Below are 13,155 nucleotides of genomic sequence, written 5' to 3'. Positions count from 1 at the left end.
AAAGAGGTGTGGTTATAACAACTTACAAACATACTTAACCTGCTTCTAGGAATGCAAAACATGCAGTCATAGGTTACTTTCAATACAAGGAAATGTTAAGTCTGTTTGCTTTAATTTCTTAAAACTACTAAGACAGAGCACTGGCTTGTGCTTTTATTTACAGCATATTTCACACTCCTATGTACTCTATTCCAGGTCCAAAAACCCACAACTGTTCAAACCAAAGGTTCTGCAAAATCATGATTTAACAGTTTCTTCTGCAACTAGGATGATGCTTGGAAGGATAAAAGCATTGTAACCCCAGAAGAATGCAGGCCCAATAATGCTCAAGAGCATCGAGAAAAGAAAAAAAAAAAAAAAAAAGAAGCCTTGAGTGTATACACAATAGTGACTTCTTCAGCTGAATACAAATGGCAGCACACTGCTAAAGATGGAAGTTATGCTAATTTTGTTTGAAGAATGCAGATCTAGAGTCAACTGGACCTTGACAATCGTTTTCAAGCCCTCGCAGGTTTATTTCCACTGTTGTCCACAGGTATCCCGATAAAATTCTTGGTTGTCATTATTGTAACCATAGTTACCAGAATAGTTACCACCTTGCTGAAGTGGCTGCCGAGCGATGAGTTGGGAACCCCGTTCTGTTGGTTGTTGGTCTGACGATGTTTGGAATCAGGCCGGTTGTACCCATCTGCCTTTCTTTTGCCTCCGACAGTGCCCCCTCGACTGTCCCGAGCTCTACAAGAACCATGGCCTCTCTGCTGTTGTGCAGGATCCCCTCTGACACACCTTGAGCCTCTTGGTGGTCCCAAAGGTACACCCCCCCTCTGTGAAGAGCCAGCTCTACCTCTTAGAGGTGGTGCTCCTCGACCCCTTGGTGGTGGTGGAGCACCTCACCCCCTTCCTTCTCCTCCTCTTATGGCGTAGCCATCATCATAACCACAGTAGGGATCTTCATGATAGTCGTGATAATCATAACCACAGTAATCATCATCATCGTCTTCACAGCCATAATACTCTGGAGGGGAGCCTTACCCACCTCTCCCTCCATGCCCTTGACCTCTCACTGGCCGTGGCATTCGGGAGGAGGGTGATAGCCCTCATCTTCATGTGCACTGCGTCTGGAGGCCCGTTGGGCAGCCTGGCGCTCTTTCCTTTTCTTGTCTGGTGGCTTGGCTAAGACAATTTCAACTTCTTCCCCTTCTATTTCTTCTCCATTCACTTCACCCATAACCTGGACAGCAGCTGAGAGTGGATCCGTCACGAGGCGTAGACCCCAGATAGGACCAGTCTTCTCTAAACGGGGCACCAACTCATCCTCAGACAAGTCTCCTGGAATTTGACCTACAAAGCCCTCTGTTCCAGTTCCAGGTTGCACACCCGAGTACACACTGTCTGGTGGAGGACCACTGTACTTCCTCTGCCCTGTGGTTACATCCAAAGTCTAACCAGTCCTCTCAAGCAAGGCCTTGGTCTTTGCCTCATCTTTGTGGACCCCTGCACCTTGCTGTCTTGTTTCTCTCTTTGTCTGTGGGTTTTCAGAACTCCACATAAAATGCACTGTTGTTCTGAACCAGAGATAAGTCACTTTCTTTGAGCTGCTGTAGTATAGATAGAGCTCCTTCTTCATTAAATTCCCTGAGAGCATCAACTGCTCTTCCATCAAGATAGACATACGCTACCAACCCAGGGCAGAGGTGGGGGTCCAGGGGCCTGGCCTGTGAGAATCAGTTTGAGAAGCTTTGAAAATGACTAGAAATGGTGCTCGTGCTCCCCCTCACCCCCACCCCCACTTTAGGAATCTTTCACCCAAACATAAATAGTGAAAGGTTAGGGAATTGTTCAAAAGTTTTGAGGTAGCATGCACTTATATTAGGAACCAGAGAAGGCACCTATAGAATGTTCCTTGGCCCCATTGTTGGACTGAACATACTGGACTTATGGAATCTCAATAACACAGGAAATCTCATGCAGAGTAATTGTTGCACTATTAGCCATACAAAGGCTAACTAACAAGATTTTCTCTTTTAAAAATATATTAGAGTTATTATTTGCATGTGTGCATGTTTGTCACAGCTCATGTGAAGAGGTCACAGGACAACTTAGCAGAGTCAATGCTTGCCCTCCACTGTACAGGTCTTGGGACTCAACTCAGGTCATCAGACTTGCTTCAAGGACCTTCATCTACTGACCCATTTCACTGGCCCTTTCTTTTTCTTTTCTTAATAACAACAATATCAATAAAAAGCAATCTATGTGTTAGGGAATTAAAAGCAGAAATCCTCACTCATTGGTGAAGAATGGAAGAATTTGGAGAATGTGAACAAGTCAAACTAATTCTGCAGTTCACTGCATGGAGAGCAGCCTAAGAGTCTAGATAGTACCCTGAGAACTGGGAGCCTGGACATCGAGAGCAGCCTAAGAGTCTAGATGGGACCCTGAGAACTGGGAGCCTGGACAATGTGTTTCTCTTTGCCCCCTTCCTCTCTTCTCTCTCAGCATCTGTCTGTCTGTCTGTCTGTCTGTCTGTCTGTCTGTCTATCTATCTATCTATCTATCTATCTATCTATCTATCTATCACCTCTATCTATCTATCTATCTATCACCTCTATCTATCTATCTATCTATCTATCTATCTATCTATCTATCTATCGCCTATTTGCTATCTATCTATCTATCTATCTATCTTTCTATCACCTATTTGCTATCTATCTATCTATCTATCTATCTATCTATCTATCTATCTATCTATCTTTCTATCACCTATTTGCTGTGCCACAGTTCCTTACTCAGCCATGTAGGTCCATGGGGCCAAAGTCAGGTTGTCAGGCCTGTTGCCCTTGGGATATCTCATTTTAATGCTCTGTTTAATCTTTATTCTTTCATGGGGCTGACGGTCAGAGCCAATGCTTCACTTGCCAGGCAGGTGCCGCACCAGGAAGTCACACTCAACCACTTGTTTTTAATAGATACACCTATTCCGAAACATAACACTAATAATTTAATAGTGACTCAGTAACATAATAACATTTTTTTCCCCAACCATTTACCTTAAATGGGGTCATGGATTCTATTTTTAAGTCCTTTCGGGAGCAGGAATGGGGACAAGGAAACAAACTGAATTCCAAGCTACTTACCAGGGTTGCTATTATTGGTGCTCAGTACAGTGTCTGTGTCATTAATGTGATGAATAAAATCTAAAAGTTAAAGATAAACATGTAATTAGACAATGAATGAACCACGCCAAATCCCATCGTCATCTGAAGTCTTTTGTTTATAAAAGTAGTTATTTTCCTCATATAGTATCACTGAGTACACTGACCCCCAACTACTTCAGCGTTACATATTTCACTTTTAGTCTTCTTTGCCTACACGAAAGAAATGTCATTTGCTTTATAGTGCCATGTAGAAAAAATTTACATAATAATTTTATATAAGGTTTAAAAAAACAAAAAAACCTACTCACAAGACTGAATTAATCGTGGTCAAAAAGCTTGGAAGGAAGATAATGTATCCAATGATTTCTTATATTTACACTGATTTATTGGAGGATAGCTACATTTTATGTTCTCAAGTCTGCCAAAAGGGAAGCCAACAAGCATACCTGGCCGAGCCTATTTGGGAAGTCACTTAAAGCTTTCATAAGATACAGTAAATGCTTTTAGAAAGCCAAGGCTGTATAGTAACTAATGCGCTTGTAAGAACTGTGGAGTTACACCAGAGGAAGCACCAAAGGGTACAGGCGCATGCAGGCGCCCAAGCACTCGTGTGCGATGGGTAAGCTGTGTGCTCAGCCAGACATTGCTGTTTGTTTGGCACAGGGTCATGCTTACTACCTAAGAAACAAACATAACTACAGATACTTTAACGTTTGAATTAGAGTGTGCGGAGTATTTCATAGCCCATGCTTTCTCAATGCATGTGATATCATTTTCAAGGAGAAAAAGTCATTCCTGAAGGGAGGAAAAAATTACTTTTAAGAGACATAATGTGGAGATATACCGTTTATTAAAGGTGATATTAAAAATTCACTGAAGCATCAATTGGAATAAAATGTCTAAAAAGTGTTCTCAAGGGGCAATAATTTTTTTAGAAGTGGGGAACTAGAAAACCCTGCTACAGACTATGGGAACAGAAGAATGTTGGCAGCTGTCACACTCATGTGAGGAATATGCAGATTCCTTGTATCATTCTGTTTATTTTGTACATGTCTGAATTTTTTTATAACAAAAAGTATGAGTCTTATAATAGACTGAAACTACATTTACAAAGCCAAATTAAGGAAAAACTATTTCTAAAGTATGTAAGACTTTCAGCAAGAAAAATGTGAAAGACATTAAACAGAAATTTAAACTCTGCTATGATCATGGATAGGAAAACAATATCCTAGGGTATTTTCTTCCCATACCTATAAACTCAATGCAATTCTGATTAATCCTAAATCAATAGCTTAATGATATTAATTACGGTATGTTGACTGAAAAATTCAATGCAATTTCAATCAAGATCTGATTATATTGTTATAGAATTTGACAAGTTGGTCTACTCTAATATATATATAAAAGACGAATCTTAATGAAAAAAAAAAAACTAAAAAAACGAATTTGAAGGTTTAAAAAAAAGATCTGCCTAGAATCACTGCATAGAAGTGAATACAAGCTATTAAGACATTGACAACACAATGGTGGATACATGGTTAGTATAAATCATCAGTCTTAGATGCTCAAAAACCCAAGTGGAAGATGGAGAAAACCTATTCCCAAAGTTCTCCTCTGACTTCTCACACATGCCCTGGCATGTGTGTACCCACCCATACACAATACAAATAAATGCCAAAAAGGAAGCTTAAAATGGACATCTTCCATCCAATTAAAAGCCATTATGAAAAGTGCTTGACTTGGCCATTTAATGCCCTCCGTAGAACAACAAATCAAATCAAATCAAAACAAAACCAACACACACACACCAAACCCCAAATCCCTTAGGAGACAGAGGACGTCAGGGGCAGACGGCAAGGTAACTTCTGGGCATGATATGATTGTGCACTCTGAATGCACAGCAGTTGTGACTAACTTCCTAAGGCTGGATGGTCAAGACACTTCCAACAGGCAACCCCTGATGGGGAGGGAGAGACAGTGTGGCTGTCCAGTGGTGCAGACACTGCTGAAGCGTGGGTGCGTGAGCAGACAAGCTCTCACCCATGTTCCTGGAAATGATGTGAGCAACCCCAGTGAAACTCACTGGGGGACAAAAAGAAAGGCATCAAAGTAGGAGGAGTCTAGCAGGGAGGAGGAAAGGGGAAAAGGGGAGCAGAACAGGAAGTGCATATGATTGAACAGGAAGTGCATATGATTGAACAGGAAGTGCATATGATCGAACAGGAAGTGCATATGATCGAACAGGAAGTGCATATGATCGAACAGGAAGTGCATATGATTGAACAGGAAGTGCATATGATCGAACAGGAAGTGCATATGATTAAACAGGAAGTGCATATGATTGAACAGGAAGTGCATATGATTGAACAGGAAGTGCATATGAATGAACAGGAAGTGCATATGATTGAAATACATTATGAAAATGTCAGAATGAAACCCATTATCTATGTAAAAAATTCATGTTTATACACACAACATTTGAGCATAGAAAAGCCTAATCAAGTGCATTATCCAGGATTTATAATACTTTACATAAAAAAATGTGAGGCTAGAACTAAAATATTACAATGATATTTGAGAGTAACTGTGTTAAAGGCTAGACCAATACTTACTAAAAATAAACTTTCCAGTATTAAAAAGAAAATTAGACATAAGCACCCAATAAACTATCATTGCTCCAATGAGCGACACCAAGGAGAAAAGGAGACTTGACCATTGCCCAAAGGAGCCAAAATAATGTTTGCAGACATCTGGATATTCCCAGGTACTCGTGTCCGATGTACCTAGATAAAAATGAAAGAGAAAGAATGAGACTAGGTACTGTTATACACTCCACATTCATAATTTGATTTCCCCCAATTAACTCAAAATATTTAGCAAAATAGTGTGGCTACTTTACCAACAAATACAAGAACACATTATGGAAAAAAATAGCAATAAAATATTATACAATAAAATAGAAATCTGTTCAGTGAAATAGCATAATCAGAGAAACAACTAGGATCCTAACTTTTTATAACGAATTAGAGCATGTGATAACCAAGAGTGGGAAAACTAATTAGAAGGAAATCGAACACACACTCTCTTTTTAGTTGTAAGGAGACGGTGTCTTGCTACACAGCCCACGCTAACTCCAAACTCACAGCAATCCTCAACCTCCCAGGTTTCTGGGATTGCAGGCGTACATCACCCCGTCAGTTCATTTAAAACTCTACGTAACAGTTAAGCACTGTTTGACATGAGTGAAAGCTGCCTTGAGTCATATTTTATGCTATAAGCCAATTTAAATGTTAGATAACTAAGTTAAGAATTTAAAAGTAAAGCATGGAAACGCACACCTGTAATTCTAGACTTCAGGATGCTGAGGCAGAAACAGGAAAACTCCAGGCCAGCCTGGGCTACACAGTGAGTTTCTGAACAGCATGAAAAACATAAACAGAGCAAGACAAAAACAACAGCACAAGATTAACACATTACAGTCACAGCATTGAAGTCTCAGATGAAAGGCTAGCCTGTCTCTGAACTGAGGAAACGGTAACAGGGAAACAGAAAGTCTCACAGAAGCCATTCAGACAGAGTGAGAAAGGAAGCCACAGGAACTTGTAGACAGGAAACTAACAGCAACGTCATAGAGGGTACTGAGAACAACTATAAAGGCACTCATAAACTATAAAGACTCACGGACAACTGGGAAGAGAGGACGAACAAACAATACACTTAAAGAAAGCCATACCACTTTGCAAGCAGAGGCAAGCGGATTTCTGAGTTCGAGGCCAGCCTGGTCTACAGAGTGAGTTCCAGGACATCCAGGGCTATACAGAGAAACCCTGCCAAAAAGAAAAAAAAAAAAAAAGAAAAGAAAACAGAACAGAACAAAACTGGAAACACAAAATAACATGCTTCAAAGCAGCCTATCATTCATGTATAGCTGGAACCACTGGAAATTACTACAACTCTTAGAAATAAATTTAAATTTAGTGGTTGTCCTTCCCTCCTTCCTTCCTCCCTCCCTCCCTCCCTCCATTCCTTCCGAACTGGTGATTGAACCCAAATGGCTTTGCACATGCTAAGTATGTGCTCTGCCACTTGGCCATATCTCCAGCCCATGACTTTTCCCCCTTTGGGGTCAAAATTTAAATGAAGCAATCCAAAAGAATACATAAAATATGCATACATTATTTTAGAAGGGTATCTCTTAGGATAGTAAACAACAGACCAGGGTGTAATCATGCAGCAGTCCACAACTGTTAATCAATACAACAGAGCCACAAGGTATAATGCACAGTCATTCAACAAACCAAACAACAAACAAAGGTAATAATGGTGACTGCACCCATAAAGTTCACTTAAAAAAAAAGTGATGAAGTGGGAGCCAAGACTGTAAGAAAACATACTAAATGATAAAAGAACACAAAGACATTTGTATAAGAAAGAACAAAAATATTTAAGAATTTATGATAAAAAGAATACAAAGACATTTACATAAGAACATACACAAAAATACTTATATTTCTATGGTTGGATTATTGCGATAGCAATTTCTTTGTTTCAATATCTCAGTAAGGAATAAGAACACAAAGAGGTCTAAGACAAGGTTATTTTAACTGCCCTCAAATTATAGTTACTTTATGACTCATCTTGTTTCCCAGGGGTGGGGGTGGAGAGAAATGAGGGATATAATGTGTCTGTCTGTGTGTATTATATGGTAGTATATACGTAGGAGCAGTAAAGTACTGACCTAGCCCCCAAATCTTGTCCAATATATGTGTTTTTATGGTTCTACTCCAATAGCATTCTTATAAACATTGGGGTGTCTAGAATAAAAATAAACCACCTCAAAGATAGGATAAAAACACTTTTAGCCTATAAATGTCCAATCATGCTGGACTCTGAAGAATACAGATAACAAGCTTATCTATAGATACAGCACAGGAACTTTTCTTCATGAATGACGGATGAGAGCCATCTCGTTGATTAGCAGTTGTATCGTTAATGTCCGGGTGGAGAGTTTCACCGTAACTGCTATACACGGTAGTCATGGATTTGTTTTCTCTGCAGGTTACCTAAAGCACGGACTCCACCTTGGAGGGATGTGGCTCCTACAAATGTCCTCTTGATTACCTTACCAGGATGATTTCTGGTAATGACCTGCGATTTTGTGATATACTTCTTTTAAAGATGCTATATCGTCTGCATTGATCAGGAAAAATCTCAATTGCTAGTTTATATGTGCAATCTCCTACATCTTTTCTAATATCTTTTTTTTTATTTTTTGAGTTTTTCAAGACAGGGTTTCTCTGTATAGCTCTGGCTGTCCTGGAACTCACTCTGTAGACCAGGCTGGCCTTGAACTCAGAAATCCGCCTGTGCTGGGATTAAAGGCCCGGCTCTTTTCTAATATCTTTATGGATTTATTTTTTCATATTTTAGTTAGAATGCCATCTGGAGTATATTTTTGTATAAGGTATCATACAGAGTTCCCCCCCACACACACACACACAGAGTCACACACACACAGACACACAGAGAGACACACACACAGACACTCTCACACACACACACAGACACAGACACTCACACACACACAAAGACACACACACACAGACACTCACACACACACAGACACACACACACAGACACACACACACACACATACACAGAGTCACACACACACAGGCACACAGACACACACACAGAGAGACACACACACACAGACACTTTCACACACACACACACACACACACACACAGAGCAGATACTCAGTTTAACAGACATCAAATATGACATTAAACTCATAAACCTGAGATTCATGTTTCCTTTTCCAGTCTAATTTTATAAAGATTAAACATTTTTATTCCATGTGTATGGATGTTTTGCCTGAATTTCTCTACCATGTAGTCCCTGAGGTCAGATCAAGGCATTTGATCTCCAAGAACTAGAGGTCAGAGAGCTACGAGATGTAGGTGCCAGGAACCAAACCTGGGTCCTCTAGAAGAGCAGTAAGAGCTTTTAAGCAGCAGCCGCCTGTCTATCCCGTCCGTCCTCTCTGGTATTCCTGTCTCTAAGGCAGTCGTCCTCTGCTTTATTACGGTTGCTCCATAGTATGTCTCAGTACCTGGTCGGTCTCATTCTTCCACACCACTTCTTTTTCCTCCTTAATTTCCCTGGCTCTGTTTGAAATGGGACTGAATTTATACATGTGGCTTTTTGTGGCTTGCCATACTGAATCTTCCAAACCACATGGCATGTTTTTCTTACTTGCGCAGATTTTATTCTTTGTGTTGAGGTAGACTATTTTTTTTTTCCCATCAAATGTGTTCTCTCGCTAAATTTTATCTACGTCCTTTAGAGTTGACTGCTGTGGTGAGTGGAATAATGCTCTCTGCACTGTAGTTCTAGCTGCTGATTCTTGATTTCGTAGGCAGTTAACTTTCAGATTCTTATTAATTCTAATCGCACAAGTCGGCATTGTGATGCATTCTTTTGCTGTAATTATTAGTCTGTTCTAGTTTTTATGATAGCTCAACATTCTTTGGTGTATTGATACTATGTCAGACAGCTAGGAGTCATCATGAGCATTTCCTAGGACTTCGTCCTCTTCTTCCTCTTCTTCTTCCTCCCCTTCTTCCTCCTCCTCCTCTTCTTTGACTTAAATGGAAACAGCTCTAGGCATTTTATCACTGTAGAGCTGCTGGTCCTGGTTTGGGATACAGAAACTGTAATTTGTGTAAGTCGCGCTTTCCTTAGAGCTTTACAAGATAAAGGATGCTTGCCACCATCCGATGGCTGTTTTTGTGGGGTGGCTGACAATTGATGCAACGCTGGACTTTACCTTGATTTTGTTAGTGCAGTGAACTGTGTTTGGCTTCCTAATAACAAAGTGTCCTCCCCCCTCGCTAGAATAAACACATTTTAAACACATCCTATTTTAAACACAGGATATTATTTTTTTACACTACTGATTCAAACATTTTGTAAGTTTGTTTTTCTTTTATTTTTTTGTCCTGTGCGGCCTTGTATTAGGCTTGTGCTGTCTTTGTAAAATGAACTGATGCAAGTTCATTCCTTTAAATGGAAGAGTTTAGGAAAGGCAGGCATTACCTGCTCTGTAGCAGGCAGAGGAGGCTTGCCAGGCAGACAGCCTGAAGTAAAATTCCCACTCTCTGCATTTGTATAAAGAGCTCTCTTCCCTTTCAGTCAGCACAAAACCCACAGAAACCAAAGGCTAAACAAACTCAACCAGGAGACTGAATGGCTTTTAAACAAGGCTTCTCCCAAGATCTCAAACAGTGACAACAAACTCCCCAGTGACAGACTCTGCTTAACTGGAGAAAGGAGCTGCTTAGACAGAAACAACTAGAAGTTGGTTTGCATTTGCTAATATGGCTGAAGGAAAACCATGCCTGTCTAGGCCCTAAAAGACACACGCCCTAATATAATGTAATATAATATAATATAATATAATATAATATAATATAATATAATATAATATAATTGTCTTCTCCAAAGAATGCTCAGCCCAGAATTTCAGAGCGAGCCAGCTGGGGCCAGCAGGAGCTTAAGTTAGGGAGCTGCTATTCCAGAGAACCTCACAGTAGGAGAAAACTGATACCTTCAAGCTGTCCTTTACCCTCACACACACACACACACACACACACACACACACACACACACAGAAAAGGTAGAAGGAGACACATATATAGAATGTACACAGTAGGATCTGCCTCATAGGAGAGTGCATTATTTCCCACAAAAACCTGTCTCTACTTACTTATCGTACTCCGTGACTTCACCACTCTATAGCAGCAGTAAAGTGTTAGAAGGCCCATCAGCACGATGACACACATCCCAGTGGTAAATCCAGCCTTTTTAAAAATAAAAAGTCAGGTTCCTTTTGTTGTGTAAGAATAACTTCATATGCAATTACACTGATACCCTAAACAATTCTGACAAAAACACGCTAGTGGAAAAATAAACAGAACCATCAACTTTCTAAAGAGAATTTTATGTAAGTAATAAAACAAAATATAGTGATCATTTTCTTTTCCAGTGCGGTTATTCATTTATTTACACAGGCTAGCTTAAAATTTACTATGTAGCCCAAACTGGTCTTGAACTCACAATCCATGAGTTCCTTAGCCTAAGTGTTGGGATTATAGGTATGGAAAAATCCTCGGGGGTTGAAGAGATGGCTCAGCAGTTCTGAATGCATTCTGGCCTTTCAGAGCACTGAAGCCTGCCTCACTGCACCCATGTTGGGTGGCTCACAACTGCCTGAAACCCCAGTTCCAGGAAGGTCCAGCGCCTCTGACCCCCATGGGCACAGGGGGTTATATGCAAACACCCACTCTCAGACTTGCTAATATGCATAATTAAAAATAAAAAATAATAAATCTTAAGATATTTTTAGATAAAAGTGTACTCAAAAGTTATATTACCTGTTTTATGCCCCAAGGAATACTTAGTATAGATGTTCCCATCATGGTATTCCAAATCATAAAACTGAAAGAGTAATAGCAGGAACACTATGAGGTCAGGCTCCTCAAGCATTTTAATTAAGACAGAAGTAAACAGCCAGTTATCTTCATTCACGCAGTTTAATTCATGCTCCAAGAGGTAGTTTACTCACATAGTAACTAAGCTGGTGTTTTTACCATAGCCTTCAGTGTAACTCTTGAGTTTATAGGCAGAGCCCAATGGACTATACACATAGCATTCCTCTGGAGCAGGGACGACATGGTCTGGAGCAATCTTGGGGAAAAGAAAAGAGAAATATCAGAACCAGTGTATGGACAAAAAGGATGTTTTCTGTTGATTAATGAAACTGAGTAGACACACTTCTGAGATTTACACGGGGCTGGACCAGCTGGGGGCTCTGCTTGGTGGGCTCCTCTGAGGACAGCTGCCAGTGAGACTCTTGACTATTACACACCTCCCTTCCCGTCTCAAAGCTGTGATCCCCCTGCCTCTGCTGCATGAGTGTTGAGATTATAAAAAGCTACCAGCATGCATATCTTTAAGACACATCTTAATATATGTTTCTAAGTCACATAAGCATTTAGCATTATGCATCCATGATTATTTTTTCAAATATAGCAGCGGGTATAAAGGAGAAATAAGTTATTTCTATCATCAAAGTACTTTTCACATTCATGAGAAAGTAGGAAGCCAGTAATTAAAGAAATCTCCAAGGAGGAGGCTGTCCTCAATTGAAGAGCTTTTCAAGAACAAAGTGGTGTTTACCTAACTCTGAGGTGAAGATGGTCATCTAGGAAACAGACAGGGATCTCAGACTAAAGAATTGAGGTGCCAATGCACAGTAAATGAAGAAATAGCTCATAACTTCGTGCTATGTTTCTTATTTGAGAGTAAAGTTAACAGCCTCAAACGGTCTCGAATTCCAGTTGGACACAGGAAGCAATTAGATGAGATTAGGAGACACAATACAATGAAGGGTTCAACTCTGTGCTGTGCTATCTCACTGGGTAAGCAAGGAGAACCAGGGAACACTTGACAGAAGACGTGGAGTATGAGGCCTTAGTGGGAAAAAGGGAATAGGCTATGATCACAGAAATGGCATAGCTTTCTCTTTCAATGCAATACAATGAGTGGTGACTTTGTAGGGAAGAATATCCTGAATGCTATGCATGGTGTGGATTCAGGGACAGCTAGTTCTTAGAGACACAGATAAAAACACAGATGAAAATTGTGTTTTTCCTTCTGTTTATTTACTTTTCTCTATGACCTAGACGATATTTCCTTTTCCCATGAGCAAAGAAAAAGTGCAAGACTATGAACGCCCCATCAAGAAGGAAAAACAGTATAGCTGACAAAACGAATGGGAAAAAAAAAAAAAACAAAATAGCAACAACAATAACAAAACAATTCAAATCAAAACTCATAAGGAGCATGGTTCAATACGAGGTAGAAAAATTCTGGTTGTGATCTTACACTGTCCTAACACAAAATGGAAGAATAAACCTATTCCATGTACACCTCA

The 13,155-nt window shown here is 40.0% G+C and overlaps 1 protein-coding gene and 1 pseudogene across 15 annotated transcripts in view; both read right to left on the bottom strand.

Annotated features, from left to right (window-relative positions):
- Slc38a9 (solute carrier family 38, member 9) overlaps positions 1-13,155 on the bottom strand; it is an 82,564-nt gene that overhangs the window by 37,574 nt on the left and 31,835 nt on the right. For all 15 annotated transcript variants that reach the window (XR_001780783.2, XR_003950453.1, XR_382737.4 and 12 more), the window contains 5 exons: positions 11,785-11,906; positions 11,594-11,657; positions 10,927-11,020; positions 5,768-5,938; positions 3,135-3,194 (listed from right to left, as the gene is read on the bottom strand). Coding sequence is in view for 8 of the 15 variants with exons in the window: in XM_030247276.1 (XP_030103136.1) it covers positions 3,135-3,194; positions 5,768-5,938; positions 10,927-11,020; positions 11,594-11,657; positions 11,785-11,906 (511 nt within the window). In the remaining 7 variants the exon portion in view is untranslated. The remainder of the gene's footprint in view (positions 1-3,134; positions 3,195-5,767; positions 5,939-10,926; positions 11,021-11,593; positions 11,658-11,784; positions 11,907-13,155) is intronic.
- Gm18883 (predicted gene, 18883) lies at positions 1,235-1,749 on the bottom strand (annotated as a pseudogene).

This window comes from Mus musculus, chromosome 13, assembly GCF_000001635.26.
Source record: "Mus musculus strain C57BL/6J chromosome 13, GRCm38.p6 C57BL/6J".
Classification (NCBI taxonomy): Eukaryota; Metazoa; Chordata; class Mammalia; order Rodentia; family Muridae; genus Mus; species Mus musculus.
This window is presented reverse-complemented; position numbering and strand designations above follow the sequence as displayed.